Below are 17,084 nucleotides of genomic sequence, written 5' to 3'. Positions count from 1 at the left end.
CGACGAGCTATCTCTTCTACTCTCATTCCTCCTTTTTAGAGCTGTAGACTTCCCTCGTATAGTTCTTCAACATGCAGCTTTTCCTATTCTTAATGCTCGCGTCGAGTGCGCTGGCAAGAGTTGCTCAGTTCACGAACGGTACACTGGCGCCAGTGATGCGCAAAGGCTCTCTGTTGTTAGCTAATGACAGGCCGTGGAAAGCGGTCGGCCCCAATGTCTACTGGCTCGGCCTCGACGAGAACGTGGTGCCTCCCGCAGGAGAACCATATGACGCTGCGACCAAGTCGAGTTATCCCACCAAGGGCCGAATTACCGACGTAATGGCGACAGTTCAAGCTCTTGGTGGCACCATGATCAGGACACACACGCTTGGCGTCAGCGTTGGGAACCCACTCAGTGTGATGCCGAAACTGGGAGTCATCAACGAGGCTGCTTTCGAGGCCATCGATTGGGCCGTCTACCAAGCAGGCCTATTCGGCATCCGGCTGATGGTGCCCTTGGTGGATAACTACGACTACTACCACGGAGGGAAGTACACCTTCCTTCGTTGGGCCGGTCTCAGCCTGACGCAAAACCAGGACAGCAACAACCCGGCAATTCAGCAGTTCTATACCAATGCCACTATTGTAGCTTCCTTCAAGGACTATATCCAGAAGCTAGTCACGCATAAGAATCAATACAACGGGCTGACGTACGCCGAGGATCCTACCATCTTCGCCTACGAGACTGGAAACGAATTGTCAGGCCCGGTCTGGGGAGACATGAACTGCCCGGGTTCGTGGGTTGAGGACATCGTTAAGTTCGTAAAAGGTCTTGCGCCAGCAAAGCTGTTTGTCGACGGCACATATGGTATCAATAAGACACACCTGGGTATCGAGGAGGCTGACATCTTCTCGGACCACTTCTACCCTGTCGACACGACAAAGCTGCGGCAGGGCATTGCAGCCGTAGGAGGCGCGAGCAAGGCGTATTTTGCTGGCGAGTACGACTGGATAGGCGGACAAGCCGAGAATCTCGCATCCTTCTTTGATATCATCGAAAAGAGCAGTATGGCCTGTGGCGATACTTTCTGGAGCCTATTTGGTCGGAATTTGCCCAATTGCAGTGTGAGTATAGCAGCACTTTAGGATTTGGAGTCCTGCCAACATCACTTACTCTGCACAGGCCTTCGTTAACCACAATGACGGGTTGACAATGCAATATGGCAACCCAGCAAACTCGGCCCAAGTCAACAGCCGCATCCAGTTGATCCGGAAGCATGGTACAGCCATGAGCGTAGGAACCGACATTGGTGCGAACGCCACTTTACCCAGCGTTCCCTGTCCAGCTCCTTCGCCACGGTGAAGGCAGCTTTAGTTAGGCAGGCATGCGATCGACGCCATATTCGAGGGAATTGTGTGAACGTATCCCTTGGGTTATCAATCTGACTGTGTGGACCTGTCAATAAAATGTCACCCTATGTGGAATCCGCAACGTCAACTCTCCAGAACCCACTTGACCACCCAGACCTCCTTATCACCATAGATCCAATCCTCCACCCGTACCTTCAAGCAGCCATCCTGGCCAACATCCTACGTCGCATCTGCGTGCACCTTTAAATCATAAGCATCCCCCTTCAGCGTAAGCCGACCATCCGTCTCCGGATCCTTGGGTTCCATACAGGCAAAAGAAACCGGAAATTTCTCGTCCAAAACTTCCATGGCCCAAATACTGGCACCCGCGACGCTCACAGCCACACGGACAAGCTCGAGTCCAATCATCGTGTCTTTGTTATCTTGGCCTGTACCATTGTTTTAGGACAATGAAGACGTGCTGCGGCAGGCGGGATTTGAGGCGGGGATCGATGGTATGGGGGCTATGCGTCAGATTGGCAGTGACGACCCAGAGGAGCGGGCTGCGCATGTAGTTGAACTCTTAACGTTGAGCGGCGAATATGCGCACAGCCCTTTGATACCTGGTTCGTCTAGCTGGGTCATGTTGTGATAGTGTTCGTTATCATAGTGCATACAGTTTAGCCTCAGGAGGAGACAGGTTGAAGCGAAACTGAATCTATACCACGTTTACGAGTCGAAGGAACCGGCATCTTTAATGTTGATATATATATGATAGTCTTGATCAGACGTGACGCAAAACGAATAGTGCTAGGCACAAGACTTGGACCGAACGGCCAGGACCACAGATGCTTGTATATATATGGTTTATATTGTTGATTGAGTGGCAATGAACCGGGTGGTTAAAACTTCCTAGCAGGTCGAGAAGCAAAACTGGCTGCATCGTTTCGAAATCGCTACATCAATGCAGTTGAGCAGAGATATAACCGGCCATTCAGCATGTTAGTGTTAGCAGATGTCCATCCGAAACGTATGTTCATCCATCCATCCACCCACCTCGCAACCCTCCGCGATATGTCCGCACGTAGTAAATCCTGTAGAAACAATGTCAGCGAATCGTTCCTCTCTGATTAATGCATCATATCCCAACAAATTCAACCCAATAGAACAATATCAGAAACCAAAGATCTAAGCACCACACATCCCCACCTCCCCACTGCGCACGCCCATCCACCACGCGACACCGAGAGAGCGTGGCGGCATATGACGATATCACACACGCCTCCCATACGGCCGGGGCGAGCTGGATGCGCGACAATGGTTCAGCTGGAAAGGGTTTTCGAGGCCCGAGGACGGTCTCATACGGCTCTTCCTATATGTGAATATGGTTTTGAGTGACACCAGAGGTGTCGAAGGTCATCATGTGAAAATTGGGTTGGGCGGAGGATAAAATAGATTCGCACTGCCTGATACGAGAAACAAGAGACAATGAACTTACGAGGTGATTTGAAGCTAGTGATCTTCGAAATGATTATTAGCAATGACGATGGTAAACACATCCCACAGGAAGTAGGGGCCTCGAGGCCTCGAGGAGGTGTTCGACACCTTGACGACAAAATCGTGATGATCTTGGGGGAAGAAATTGCCCTAGGACTCAATTGAGGAAAAAAAACTGGAAGTGAGAGCCGGCAAGATCTGTCGGACCGACGCCAGCTGGAAATACCTCAACACCCTCCACTGAAATTCCCTTGCATGTGGTCAACTTGCAATTTTCAATCCATGGCGATAATGAGACTTCAGCAGCATCCTTGCGCTACAATCATGGTTATTCGAAGCAGCCAAAGGGTCATGGTGGCCTGTTGTTATTTGCTGGGTTGTAGTGCGAGACTGCTGACGTGGTAAAACAACTTTGACAGGCGGTGGGCAACTTCACAGAATAAAGGACGAGTTTGTTGTTCTTCAATTTTGTCATTGAGAGAGAGAGAAGTCTGCATCTCGGATCCGAAGACGTGACTATAGCCATACCCAATCCTCGAAAGTCCATTCCAGTTTGCAGCCGTGAAATTAACGTTTCAAATCATCACCTCCAGAGCGAGATTAGGAAACCATCCCATCCCCAAACTCCACAAGAGTGTATACATAAGCAGCAGCTAAAATCAGAGTTGCCATAAAAGTAGGATTGCCCTTCCAAAATTTCATTCTGAATTTGCTCTACCCCTTTCTTCCTTTTTATTTTATTATCATCGCGTCGTGAAGCATGGCAGGCTATGGAATACTTCACGCCAGTGCCTGAACCGGTTGACGAGCATCTTATGGCTGGTGTTGGTATGTGTTGTAATCACTTGTCCAATCCATGGCCTGGTTGAAGTCCATGTTGAAGTCTTGCGACGAAGGTTGAGTGAAGCCAGCCGCCGCGCTAGGTGTGACAAATAAGGGATTCTCGAATTCCGACGGCTTGTTGCCCATATCAGGAGGGAATAATAAAAAGTCATTGCCAAGTGGCTCATTGGCAGGGAATTCATCAAAGCCCTCATCAACATCTGCCATCGAAGATGGAGTGAAAAGCATCGTGTTGCCCTGGCCCACTGGGGAAATATGAGAAGCACAAGAAGCTTGGCAGACATTGGAAGTAGCGAAGTCGGTGAAAACTGGAGCTGGACACTTGCTGTAGTCAGAATTGGCGGGCGACAATTGCATGTGTGTAAGAGGCAGCTGCACATGTGCACCATAGATGTCTTCCTCAAACTGGCCGGAGACGTCGGAGAGATCTTGATACGCATTGAACTGGTGTTCCGCATCAGTGGAAGGCGTGCCATTATCCACTGGGGAATAGTCAAGGTCAAGCTGGATGTCTCCCAAAGAGGTGGGGTCAAACAGACCCGGATTGAATGGGTCGGCCGGAACGTAAGCTGGAAAATCCAGATTGTTCTCATATTCATATGTGAAAGGGGTTTCCTCCGGAGGTGTCATCATAACGTGGTTGCTGTTTTGGTCGTTGCTGTTTTGGTCGTTACTGTTCGGCGTGGGCATGTTGGGAATCATTGGAGTAGGTTTGGTCGAGCTGCCAGTTGTGCTCTCCGCCGTGGTGGGAAGCTTCCCGCTGCTCTTGTTGGTCTTCGTCCGAACGTACGTCCAACCGTGGGCCTTCTCCATGTGCTGTTTACGGTTTGAATCCCGCTTAGACTTGTACGGGCACGGTTTATAGAGACACTCAAACATTGGCGGCGCAGCCGAATGTTTGTCGTTGACGTGGCGATCCATCTCTTTCTCAGTGGGCCAACCATAATCGTGGTATTTACAGGTCGAGATGGGGCACTTCCAAGGACGAGAATGGGTCTTCTCATGCTTCGTCAGGTCGCAAGGCCGCTTGAACTCCTTGTTGCAGCCGGGTTCTTTGCACTTTTTGGGAGCAAGCTCTTCGGGTGAGGCATTCTTCTTTCGACGCGCCATCGAGCGCACGATTTCTTCTTCGTCCTCAAGCTGCTCGCTCATAGAGCGCTTGAATCGCACAGGAACACTAGTGTCTTCTTCAAGGCTCTCAACTACTTGACCAGTAGCGATGGAGATGGCCTTTCCATTCTTCTTGACGCGGACCAGCTCAGCAGGACGGCCCGTGGATGAAAGGCCGCCCATGAGTTTCACCTCGTCAGTTCTAGATATAGAGTTAACACGTAGAAGTGAGAATAGGGACGGTGGGGGGCTGGGGGGTCATACGGATCGACATCCATCTCGCCGGGTTCTTCTCCTGCAGCCTGTCTCTCCCGGGAGGCCTGAATTTGCTGGGCGTGTTGGCGGATCTGTTCGACGAGGTCAATAAAATAGCCTTGGGTGTACGGTCGATCGTGAGGTCGAGTTTGTTCCCGGTCGCTCAAGTATTCGACGGTCGCTTGAATGCAGCGGATCGATGTGAGGCAGAAGTCGAGGTACAATTCGGCGGATTTAGCCCTCTCCTTCAAGCACAACATCCGATAAGTATCTCCCCAAACACAATCATCTTTCAGAAGCTCACTTACTGGTGCCATAAAGATGAGGGTTTTCTCGAGGTCCCTGAGACAAACGATCTGGTTCTCCTGGATCCTTCTGGGACAATCAAGGACGATGGGATGGAATTCATTCAACGAAGGTTTGGCCAATAATGGTTTCAGGGTATGCTCATGGATGCGATTGACGGCGCGCTGACTGAGGCGACGTGGAGTATTCTCTGACCCGGTAACAGCAGCAGATCGAGTAATGCCAGCTGCGGCCCCAGAAGACTTGGAGGCTCTGGATGCCTTGGACGCAATCGAGGTTCCAAGTCCCGAGTCTGAATCATGGTGCCTTGAGGAGCGAGTGGGCCGCTGGCGCAGAACCCGTCTCTCCGTCGTATCCATGACTGGCGGTTCCTGGGTCATGTTGTCGTTCATCACCACCTGCTCGAGGAAGCTTTGAGGGACAGGCAAACTGTTGTCGCGGAATGGACGAGACGACGAGGTCTCGGCCTTGGTAGCGTTCAAAATGGGTTGGAGCGTCAATTCCATTCGTCGTCTACTGGCATCCACCACATCATCCAGAGTCGTCTGAGACCGTCTAGGTAGTGAGGGCACCCGGAATCCAGCAGCCTGTGGTGGACTGGAGGGTGGTGTAGTAGGAGAGTGAAAGGTAGCACCCTTCCGGAGGGTGAAGTTGGTCTTAAGGCTCAGGCCAGTGGTGCCCTCAGATCTGCCAGTCACCGGGGTTCTTCTAGGGTTGGACATCTTGGCTCCGTGTGAGTTGAGAACAGATGTGTGTGTATGGGTGTGCGCGGGTATATATGTTATATGTAGGATACTGTGTCAAGAGCCCGTACGGTTAGCACCGTCGTGCACTTGGTATCGGCCAATATGAGTCACCCTTCGAACACACCGAACCCTAAGATGGTCAAGATGACCTGAGGACTTTCGGGAATGATATCACGATTTGCCAAGCTGGCATCGGTCAATCGGCGGATCGCGGGGTAGGAAATAGAAGTATTTAGATATATGAATGGATTCTTCCTTACTTTGAGGGCAAAGGCCGGAAGAGAAGGATTCAACGTTGCCGGATGTAGCGGGTTTGCTGAAGACTCGGCTGTCCGGTTTGCTGGACGAGACTGTCGAGGTGGCCCTCGTGGATAATCAGAGGACCGGATGAGAGAAACAGTCAGACACTGGCCCGCATCGAAAACCACGGGCACGTAAGCGCGTTCCTGAGTGCAAATCGAAAGGGTGATGAGAGGGGTGAAATGTGCAAGATTGGGGGTAAGACGGGTTGGTATAGAGCCGGGGGCGACAAACAAATATCAGAAATACGGCGGGCGGTTTGGGGAGTGGTTCGCGGCGCCTTTTCACGGGGTCACGAGGGCGGGAACTCGACGAAATGGTGGCCTCAAATATTTGGCAAAATACAAAGGACTGGGGAACACCAAGGTGCAAGTTGAGGAGGATGGATGAGAGCTATGGGACGAGAGGTCGTCTTTCGCTTGTCTTTCGCTGGAGTCTTGAGCGTTGGAAATCAACTCCAGGCAGCAGCGCCAAGAAGTGCTCTTGATCCTTGCAAGCGCAGCTGAGGCTGTGCCGGGATCCTCGACAGTAGCAACACCATAGACACTGTTAGGCGGCATTACGCAGCCGTAACAGCGATTGAGTCTCACAGCATTGAAGGCCGGTCCTCTCTGAATTGCTAGTAGCAACTTCTCCCAATCACAGAGCCGCAGAAAAGAGGACCAGAGAATCAATAGTTTGCGCAAACGACGCTTCTCAACCCGAACAATTATCTTTCCTTGCCAACTTTAGAGTTCCTCCACAACAGGCTGTATCTTCACAGTGGTGGTTTGACCCCCAAATGTGGGTTCATTACGGCACAGCATAACAGGAATACCTGAGCACTACATCCGGCGCATTTCGCCGCCATTAGCTTGGGTTGGTGCCCCCAAATTGGAGGCAACGACATTTCTCACCTAGCTCACCAAAGCCAAGGTCGTCAGGGAAACACACTAAAATAGGACTTCGTATCCCAACACGTTATCATTTCCATTATTTTGCCATTTTCATTACGACAACATGGTGGTCCATTCTGTTCTTCCCGCGATGTTTCATTGTCCTGACGGAAAGAAACGCGTGGAAGGACACAGGGATATCTGGTGTTTTGAGCAGGCAGTCAGATCGGCAAGGCGTTGGGCCGAGCGCTCACCAATTCATCAGCCCATCGCAGCATAGTTTGGACCTGGCTCCGCTCCAAGGCTCCGTCCCGGGCAATCTGGAAGAACTCCGTTGGCAAGCTGGCAAGCTGGCAGTGCCGTGCCATCGAAGCATTGCGGAATGCAGCTTCAATCTTGAATTGATCACAGGGACCACCTGCATGAGGACCCGATGTCACTCAACCAGAAGCTCCTGTGCCTCTTTCCTTCACCGCCAGCCTCGATCCTTCAGAGCTTTTGCTGCAAACTATTGGGCTGAGCCACCCCAACATGATCGGAGTCGTCCTATCAGAAGAGAGCCAGTTGGAGTCATAATATGCAGGAGCACATTGTGTACTACAAAATTTCAGGTCTTTTCCCTCGTTTTGAGGTCAAATGCATTCTTTCCCATGACGTCGAGACAAAAGGCCTTGTCAGTGAGAAAGTCAGGACTCTCCTCTTCCTTGCCAGAATTATATGTATAGTCCATGTCCAGTGGCCTTCTTTTCCTGGGGACATTTCGTCAACTGCAAACGTAGTTGGCTTGGCATGGGATAACGACGGTGAAGCGCCCTCTTGCCATCTCAGAGAACACTCGCTATTTGATGGTCCTGCAGCTGTTGGCTGCAAGGATTTGCCCAACCTCAGTCACCGGCCGAGTTGTCAAATCTTGGCTACTGTAATCTAATCGCATCGCATTCGCACCCACAAATAGGGCAGAGTGGTGGATGCACGTCATGAGTCAGCGAATCGGCTGGGCACTAGAAACTCCATTGAGGCAACTCCTAGGTCTCAGATGTTGTTTGTAGCCGAGCATCCATCCAGGAATCCAATCGTTTCGTCGTCATCCCTGGACACGTGCATATTATTAGCTGTCACAACGTCCAGATCTCGAGAAGGACTGGGGAGGGAATTCTTCATCTGGACACGTATACATAACGTTGATGTCGCGTCAAGCAGCGAGCGACTGGTTGGTTGCCAATATTGTTCAGCCCTATCGGACGATCAAGCTTTCTCGACATAATCCTACCAATTGAGAAACCAAGGAACGTCGGTGCCTCTTGTCCAGACCAACGGATTTCCCGCTTTCCCACTCCTTCCCTCTTGAGTTTGACTTCTGATCTTCAAACAGTGCTTGAACTTAAAATGGATCCTGTCTACTGTTAGTCCTATCATGACAAGCCAAGTCCCTTTACTGTTACTTGGAGCATGCGTGTTTTCCCCATATCTCCTCGGGGTGACTCGTGAGGGAGTCATCGCGAGTTTCTGAGCTGCTAGCCTCTTGTCCTCGGGACGAATGTGGTTGGCCTGTTCTTGTCATGCTGTGACCTTTGGGGCGGATCATTATTGCATTGTCGATAACTGGAGAAGTGAGAAGTGGTATTTCTAACGTAGAAACCCAGACACACGGGCAACTATCTACTGAATGTCAATTTGTTCTGACCTCGTAGGTATCTGTCGTAATTGTGGAATTGGTGGCCTGAGGTCATGGTGAGGTACACCTGCGATACTTCAGTGCCCTTGTGCGGCTTGGACCCCCCCGTCCTCCCCCCACCACCCCCACCTCACCTTCGTATGTGGCCGGAGTGCCAGTATTAGTGCAATGCCACCATAATCATGTGTTTTCTAGCTTCAGTTTGCCTTTGTCCTACTCGAAATTTGAAACTCATGCACGCTCAGCGAATGCCACTTGACTCACACGGTATTCCACAGGTACATTACTGGCTAACAGATGACATCCTAGCACAGACTATCATATACTTCGGAATGTAACTAGGTTTCCAGCTGTCGGGCATTGCCACAAGTGCTCAACTGCTAAGCTCCCTCGGGATATATCATCCACGATCAAGGCGGCAACGAGCCCGACTTCTTCCCAAGGAGGGTGAACATGCATGTTGTCCCTGTCGCTCGAAGACGTTCGAATATGAACTTTTTCAGGCTCAGTAGTCGAGCTCCCCTAGGTGGGTACTTCCAAAAGTCATAGGTAGATGCAACAAGATGAACACCACAACGTGGACATCATCAGTGAGTTTGAAAGGCCATGCTCCGAATGGAAACATGAAGACGGCAGGCTTTACAATAATGTACATATCCCCGAAGACAGAGGCTGGTTTAGTCCTAGACAAGACAGGCATGATATTATGGTCGTACACAACAATACACAAAACTGTCTCTTAACACAATGTGGAACCGTGAACATGCCCGTGTGTAAAGACAACCAAGTTGAGAGTCGTCTCCATCTCTCGCATGGGAAACAATCCAACTACGCCAGATACATTCATTATACTGAGTGACGTCACCAATGCCTATAAACCGACCCTTCTGTATGACCTATATCCGCTACCCTGAGAATGCCTTGGAAATGTCAAATACCCAAGATGCCCAAACTTAGAAGACAACCTAGCTCAAGCACATTACAACAACCACCTAGCGAAAAAGGCATTAGCGAACCGATCAAGACGTCCCAAGTTCCGCTTCCCTAGCCAATGTCTTCTTCTGCGTCTTCCTCACATTCCACCCCACGTACGAGACCAAAGCCACACCTATCGACAAGCCTAGCGACAGCAGTATCAAATTGACCGGCACCGGATCTCCCCGGAACACCACATGGAACAAGAAGTCCAGCCCGCTCTGGCTGAAGTTGAACAGCCCAGATAGACATATAATCGTACCATACACGGTGCCAAAGGTGCGGAACCCAAACACCTTTGCGCTGTAGTCGCTTACCGCCGTGTAGTAGAACGGGCGGTATAGGCAGAACAGACACACGTTGAGATACGCAGCCCACATGTACGGCAGAACGCCCAAAATCCCTATAGCCGTGGCGACCGAAACCAACGTCGTGAGCACGGTGACGGTGGTGAAGTGGTCCAAAATATGTCCGATGAAGGGAATCGATATTAGTCCCCCCAATGGAAGAGCCAGGTCGAAGAAGTTGTTGACCTCGACGGCCTTGTCCCCAGAGTGGAAGATAGCTTCGTATTGGGGGCGGACAGTCGCAACAAAATAGTTGATGCGTGTCATCTGCACGACAGTGAAGAGGCAGATGAGCCAAAACCACCAGGACTTGATCTGCTGCCATGCGTTGTAATTGTGCATCACTCCCCATACGCCGCTCCTTTCGTTTTTCTTCTCCTCCCGTTGTGCCTGTTTGTCTGCCTTGGTCGATCCAATCAGCTCCTCGATCTCCTGGACGACAACTTCCCGATGTTCTTGCTGCTCTTCGCGTAGTAGTGCGGTCTGCTCGTCTAGCTGGTCATCGACAGCGTTTTCAGACGGTGCGTACGGATTGCCAAATTCGGGATCCTGGATATCCTCGATCATCTCTCCAACCGTTTTATATGACTGCGCGGGAAGAATCGTAAACTGCAGGATAAGTATCACGGCCGGGACGAGTAAATACACCAGAAAGAACTTTTGATGTCCAAAGGCGCCACCCGTGCTCTCGAAAACAACACGATATACTAAAAAAAGAGCACTCTTGTCGCCAAATTAGTATTCGTCTTGAGGGAGGATAGCAGTTCAAACATACCGAAGCGTCAAAAGCACCTGTGAGCAGGGCAAGGATAAGGCCCGAGTTCTGGGGGAAGGCATTGGAAAGCTGGAAGGAGCTGATGTAGGTAAACGGACCACCCAGCGCGAGAAAGAGGTATCCAACTAGGAAGCCGTCAAAGGGCACACGCTGCGCAAAAGACATCAACAGTGCGCCGATGGCTAAAAATATAGCGCCTAAAGACCCACACAGGCGTGGCCCGAAGTTGTCTAGAATAGCACCGATGGGTAAAGCTGCGACATTGGTAGACTACGAGGCTCGGGATGTTAGTGGGTATCCCTCAAGGGGGATGACAAGTGCTCGCTGCGCGTTTCGAAGGAAAGAAATGTCTACCTACCACAGCAGCCACAGTGAACATGAGATTCAGGTGGATTTCCACACAAGTATCCTCTCCATCACAAACATCATGATACGCCCCTTCCTTTTTGAGCACTGGCTTCAGAGCTGCATATCCAAATACCACTCCCGCAGCGAAGAAACAGTATATCACAGTCACCACCACCTGAACTAACAGATACCGTCAGTCGAAATATCATGAGTGGTGTTCAAGTAGACTTACGTATTCTCTTCCACTTGGGCACCTCAAACGCTCCCACCGATTGTCCCAGATGTGGCTGGGCATCATCTCTCGCAAAAATAGGGTCCCATGACTCGGGCAGAGGGTTGAAGCTCAACTTGCGCGCTCTGTCAGATGCCGACACCAGCGACGATAGGGAATCCCGACGGGACAGACGGCCGCCATCTTCGGAACGAATGCTCAAAAAAGTCTCCAGAGACCCGACACGATGGAGAGACATTGCCACTGATTATGATAATCATACCACTTGACTAGCAGTACGGGTGGAAGGACAGCAAGGGCGACAAACAACGGCTTCGATTCCCCAGATACTTGGCACCAAAACCCCGCCACGAACTCGACGGATGCTCCCCACGCTGTAGCCGTCAATAGATCCTAAGTCCGCCGAAACGTAATGCTGAACATCCACGACTGTGATTCGCCAATGAACGCCAGAGGATGCTCGTCCCAGTGATCTCAGATCGACGGTAGTGATGTAGCACTTGACATGCAGAAAGAGGCGTAGACCGCTGAATGTGACAGCAGCCGAGGAAGCAACCAAAAATGGGGAGTAGCTAGGACGGTGGAGTGGCTTGCTTGAGTATCAAAATTTGGGAACAAGAAGATGGGATGGTCCGAGTTGGTTCATCGTCCGTCACAACCTTCAAAAAGAGAGCAAGATTCATAAGACAAGAAGAGCTGGGAACCGAGAGCCTACCACAACAACTTCAACCCCAAACCTAATGCATCGTTACTGGCCAGATCAGCAAATTTTCACTCTGCCGACACCTGATCGATGCAATACAGGAGGAAAGAATCCGTTGACAGAAATTTTCTGACGGAAATCTGACAGAAATTTTCTGATGCTTTAAACTCGCCTGAAGCTAGTGGCCCCATGATCGTTCATATGCGGGTGTTCCGCCTGGTATTACCCCGCCTTGTTAGGTTGGTGGGATCAAGGACCTATTTGACAAATTTAGAATGAAGTAGCCGGAAAAGGCGCAATTGGCGATGCTCACTGGTCGCTTTCATGTAAGTGATGCAGCCGCTTTCGAACCAGCTGATTGACGAATTGCCTAATAGGTACTGAAGATGACGAGCTATTGCACAAACGATCCAATTGCGTTACACAGTGTTTAGGCCCTAAGAAATGATTGAACGGCGCAACGAAGAGGGAGTAGGGTAACATGGGATCAACATTCTACTGTAGTAAACCGACCCACCGTAGTTATTCCGCCTGGGTGCGCTGTTTATTCTGACGTTCGCCGCCTGTCCGGAGCACCTCTCCATTCGTACGACCTCGAGCTACCCGGAGCTCTCCGCGAACGAACGATGGTGCAGAGCAATTCGACAGACCTGACAACCTTGCATGGGTACTTGAGTACGTTCCTGGGCTGCAGTATACCCTACGAGAATTGACAAGGCTGCACACCCCTTGCCTCAAGAGAAGTTTACTACCCACGACCCAGGTGTCAGCCCTAGTTGCTGTGTGCCGGTTGGGTTGTGAACAGTGCCTGGTCATATACCTCCTTAGTTACTATAAAGTGCCAACATCACGACCGCTACTTTTACATGCATGAGATTACTAAACAGTGCACTTTTAGTGCAGCAAATCAGTGCCTCCCTCTAGCCTCCGCAGTATAGGATCGACAACCTTAAAGGATAGGAAATTCCAAAGTAGCAGCTAAGAATGTCAACACCTTACAGCAACTGTGGTTGTTCACAATCCTTATCACACGCGACCGATGTTCAGGAAACAAGCAATTGCGGCGTTCTCAGAGGACTGTGTACATTGCTATCATGGTCTGGGAGGCTAGATGGACCATGAGCAGTCCACCATTGACACTCAGCTTCGGCAACACATCATACGGCCAAAATACAAAGGAAACATGACTTTTAATTGCAGGGCATTGTATTATCATCGTATGTGGCCCCTAAACTAGCCTCCTGCTCGACTTCATCCACTCCTGGCATGGCACGTTCGGCCAGACTGGTATACGCCAACTGGTTGGTCTGCGAGTATACAAGTGCGTGCCTCTTCACTAAACGACCCGACCAAGGTATTATTTGCAAGCATCGCTCCAGGAAGCATGCTTAGGCCCGTCGAGTGGAGACTCGACCAGTCTCCGTTCTCGCCCACCCCGAACCAAGAACGGATAGAATCCAACTAGGGAACCACTGCCCTGCAACTGTCGAAAAAGAACACCACTGGTATAACAACATCGGCTTGGAATCCCAACAACCCCGGGCGACTCCACTCCTTCCACTACCGAGAGCTACTCGTTAGCGACGCCCAAATTATGCACAATAAATATTAGATTCGCTATGCCATCTCCGTGACAAGTGACCTCGTGATATGGCGTTGCAAAGAGGCAGATGGTAAGAGGTATCCACTAGAAAGCAATATAAAACCAAGACGCAATGGGAAATCAATCGTTCTCATGTAGATCTTTACGAGCTGTCCACAAATGTGAGCACAGCGTTGCCGCCCTCCGGAATGCCAATCTAGAAAAAGTTAGCTGCTGGCTGCCAAGGGATTCGTTATGGGGACCTACCGTGCAACCGGAGTCTGAGCCTTCGTACGTCCCTGACTTGAGCGAGCACGAGCCAGAGAAGTCACCGCTGATCTCGATGTCGAAATCCAAAGTGGCGACACTGGTGGGCGAGTTGGGGAAGATAGAGAGGTAAGTCGTGCCGGTTGAGTCTCTGCCGACGCCAATGATGGTCGGGGCCCAATTACCGGCCGCAAGAGGCTTGACGGGGCTAGTCCACACGCAGGCATCCTCGACCGAGATACCCTGGGGGTTGACGTAGTACTGGAAAGTGGTGGCCATGCCTTCCCATTCGTAGTAGGTTGACGAGTCGACATTGGCCAGGGTGTACGTGTTACCGGGCTGGGTGTCCAATGGAATGACCATGTTCTCGAGACCAGGGTAATCGGTACGGCAGACGGCAGCGCCCTTAGAAAGTTTGTTGACGATAGTCACGCCTCCAACACCCTCAATGCACAGCTGCTTGACCTTGGGGCGCGTAAGCTCGAGCTTGCCGTCGGCGTTGCAGTAAAGGCCTCCAATGGACTGGCCAGTAAGGCCCTGGGAGTCCTCGGGCCACTGCGACTTCATGTAGCCAGGAGGGCAAGCGTAAGAGCAGAAGCCCTTCTTCTTGCACTTGTCGCCAGTAACGCCAGAAACAATGTAGCTGATTGCGGCGTCGCCAATGGAGTAGTTGGGCGTGTACTGAAGACTAGCCCAGCCAGCAGTATCCAGCCAGTCGAGAGCATACGCGCCGTAGTCAGATGGGAAGGTGTCGCAATCAATCTCTCCGCTGGGGAATTCGGCGTCGATGCCGGTCGTGCCAGAAGAGCCGCCACTGCTCGCTTGGCTGGTGGTGGCAGGAGCAACACTGGAGGTGGTGGATGTGGTGCTGGGGACCGGGGTGGAGGATGTAGTCGACGAGGAGGTAGTAGTGGAAGTCTTCTCAATGAACTGAGCTGCATATTCGGGGGAGCTGGTGGGCGTGATCGAGGGCGCACTGGGAGCAGAGTAGGTCGGGGTGGTCTCGCCAACAACAATGTAGAGACCGTTATCCAAGCCGGCCTTTGCCTCTTCGGGAGTGACTTCCTCGTCTCCAATCTTGTAGACAGTGGCGTACGCGGGAACGTAGTCCACGACTACGTCGCCGCGCTTGTCAACGGCTGAATCTCCACGCTTCTTCTGGTGGAAGTGCCCATGGCCGTGGTTGTGCGGTTGGGCAACAGCCAGGGACGCCGCGAAGGCGAGGTTAAGGATCGTAATCTTCATCGTAATCAGATTTGACTATCAATTCGATCTAGCAGGTGAAACGTTAGCGAGCTCATTGAAAACGACGATGGCATCTTGAAGTGCGACTAGGCACGGGTGTGCAACAGTGCTACGCCCAAGATGATGCGCCAAACATTGAAATTGAAAAACCCCCCGTCTCTCATAAAAAGAATCCCTTCCCCCGAAAACCTTCCCAATATAAGTAAACAGTGAAGCCCAGTCGAATAAACGATCCTATGTCTTGGAATTGAAGAAGGCATTGTTGGTGACGACAAACATGCAAGGTGGCAACGGGAACTATCCAACATCCTGGGGGTTGTGTAGCCTTTCTTCCTTACCTTGGGTGTAGCGTACGTATTGGTCAAGTCTTGTGCTGCGTAGGATGGACGCTTAGTATGGTATGTGAGATGTTGTTTTCGTTTTGCGTGCTGGATCAAACGAGTGACTGCGCGGTTCCAAAAGAATGTGGTAGAGGTCCAATGACTCTCAGAGTTGGGTGGAAGACGACGCGATGTACGCTGTAAAGGTAGGTGAAGAAAAGGGAAGGGCAGTGCCACCGGGGGAGGAAGCGCCTCCTTTCATGAACTTTGGACCGGCAGAAGAGTGGCCGGCCAGGCCAAGTGGGCACCCCTGCAAGCCTTTCTGCAAGGTACGGGTGGGCGTCTTGCCTCTTTGGGCGCAGGGAAATTGGTATAGGACAAGAGTGGGGTCCGTCTTCCTCGCTGGCGCTTGCCTCAATGTCATTGTTCACACACCACCCTGCTCTGTTGGACTGGCCAATGTGGCCAATTGAAGCTTTACTCACGGTATTGTTGCATAGATCATTTCAATCAAGTGGCTCTCCAAGCGTTCGTGCCACGAATGGAACAAAAGTTTCCAAACATCAATGTAAATACAGCCGCAGTGATTGTCTCGGTAATGATGGCATCGCAACTGATAAACTCGAGGATTCCTCTCCAAGTCAACGGAGTCAATATCACCTAGAAGATGTCAGGGTTCTTTGAGCCTATGCGGCTCCAAGCAACAAACAAACAAGCGGCCACAGCCTGCATCGATCAAGATCGCTTTGTAACCTTTGTTCCATCTAGCTGGGAACATCAATAGCATGTCAGATCCGCCCTTTGTTGAGGAACGTCGGCTCACTCACACCATCTTGACAGGGCCATGTGCGGGCTCTTTTTGCTGGCCCCTTTCTGTTGCTATGCGCACTTGCTATTATCATAGTAACCATACAAACTGCCGCAACGCACTAACTGGAGCAAATCTTATGCCCCATTGCCCCGTCCCTGGAGATGCTGCACTGCCCTATTGTAGGCTCCACTAAACCAACTGCATCAGCTAGTATCGCATCCATGGCAAACATGGTTATCCATGGGCTAACTACAATTGCGCCGGGTGTTGAATGGTTGCCCCTTGATCAGACCGTTCACTCAACAGGTCCTAGGCTGATGGACTAGCACGGCAGACACCAAGCCGACGAACGTAGTGCGCTGTGGTCATAGTCGCAACGTTTTCTGTCAGTTTTTGAGTTAGCAACTAGATGAGAGGCGTCATGCAAGGAACACAACTTAACTCGGGCAAGGCCCGAAGGCCTGGGATGAACCGCTGCCAAAGCAAGGAACGCCAGCCATCCGGCAAATTGGCTTTTCAATGTCTTGGCGTCGGAATACAG

General features: G+C 51.2%; 4 protein-coding genes across 4 annotated transcripts; 1 reads left to right on the top strand and 3 right to left on the bottom strand.

Annotated features, from left to right (window-relative positions):
- Window positions 1-155: 155 nt before the first annotated feature.
- On the top strand, window positions 156-1,344 carry BCR38DRAFT_456627 (glycoside hydrolase superfamily; the record flags this gene model as incomplete). Its single annotated transcript, XM_040861943.1, has 2 exons — window positions 156-1,106; window positions 1,165-1,344. The coding sequence occupies 2 exons, from the start codon at window positions 156-158 to the stop codon at window positions 1,342-1,344; spliced, it is 1,131 nt and encodes a 376-aa protein (XP_040716899.1).
- A 2,297-nt stretch (window positions 1,345-3,641) lies between these two features.
- Window positions 3,642-6,064, bottom strand: BCR38DRAFT_339676 (uncharacterized protein; the record flags this gene model as incomplete). The annotated part of the gene is made up of 2 exons (XM_040855717.1): window positions 3,642-4,983; window positions 5,046-6,064. The coding sequence occupies 2 exons, from the start codon at window positions 6,062-6,064 to the stop codon at window positions 3,642-3,644; spliced, it is 2,361 nt and encodes a 786-aa protein (XP_040716898.1).
- Window positions 6,065-9,957: 3,893 nt separating this feature from the next.
- On the bottom strand, window positions 9,958-11,853 carry BCR38DRAFT_339953 (major facilitator superfamily transporter; the record flags this gene model as incomplete). Its single annotated transcript, XM_040855736.1, has 4 exons — window positions 9,958-10,983; window positions 11,036-11,305; window positions 11,394-11,563; window positions 11,616-11,853. The coding sequence occupies 4 exons, from the start codon at window positions 11,851-11,853 to the stop codon at window positions 9,958-9,960; spliced, it is 1,704 nt and encodes a 567-aa protein (XP_040716897.1).
- A 1,745-nt stretch (window positions 11,854-13,598) lies between these two features.
- Window positions 13,599-15,628, bottom strand: BCR38DRAFT_169368 (uncharacterized protein). Its single transcript, XM_040853841.1, has 2 exons — window positions 14,168-15,628; window positions 13,599-14,117 (listed from the first exon to the last, which is right to left on the bottom strand). The coding sequence occupies exons 1-2, from the start codon at window positions 15,410-15,412 to the stop codon at window positions 14,064-14,066; spliced, it is 1,299 nt and encodes a 432-aa protein (XP_040716896.1). The 5' UTR covers window positions 15,413-15,628; the 3' UTR covers window positions 13,599-14,063.
- Between the last annotated feature and the right edge of the window lie 1,456 nt (window positions 15,629-17,084).

Source organism: Pseudomassariella vexata (genome assembly GCF_002105095.1).
Source record: "Pseudomassariella vexata strain CBS 129021 chromosome Unknown BCR38scaffold_5, whole genome shotgun sequence".
NCBI lineage: Eukaryota > Fungi > Ascomycota > Sordariomycetes > Amphisphaeriales > Pseudomassariaceae > Pseudomassariella > Pseudomassariella vexata.
The sequence above is the reverse complement of the archived record's forward strand: the minus strand, read 5'-3'. Positions and strand labels throughout refer to the sequence as shown.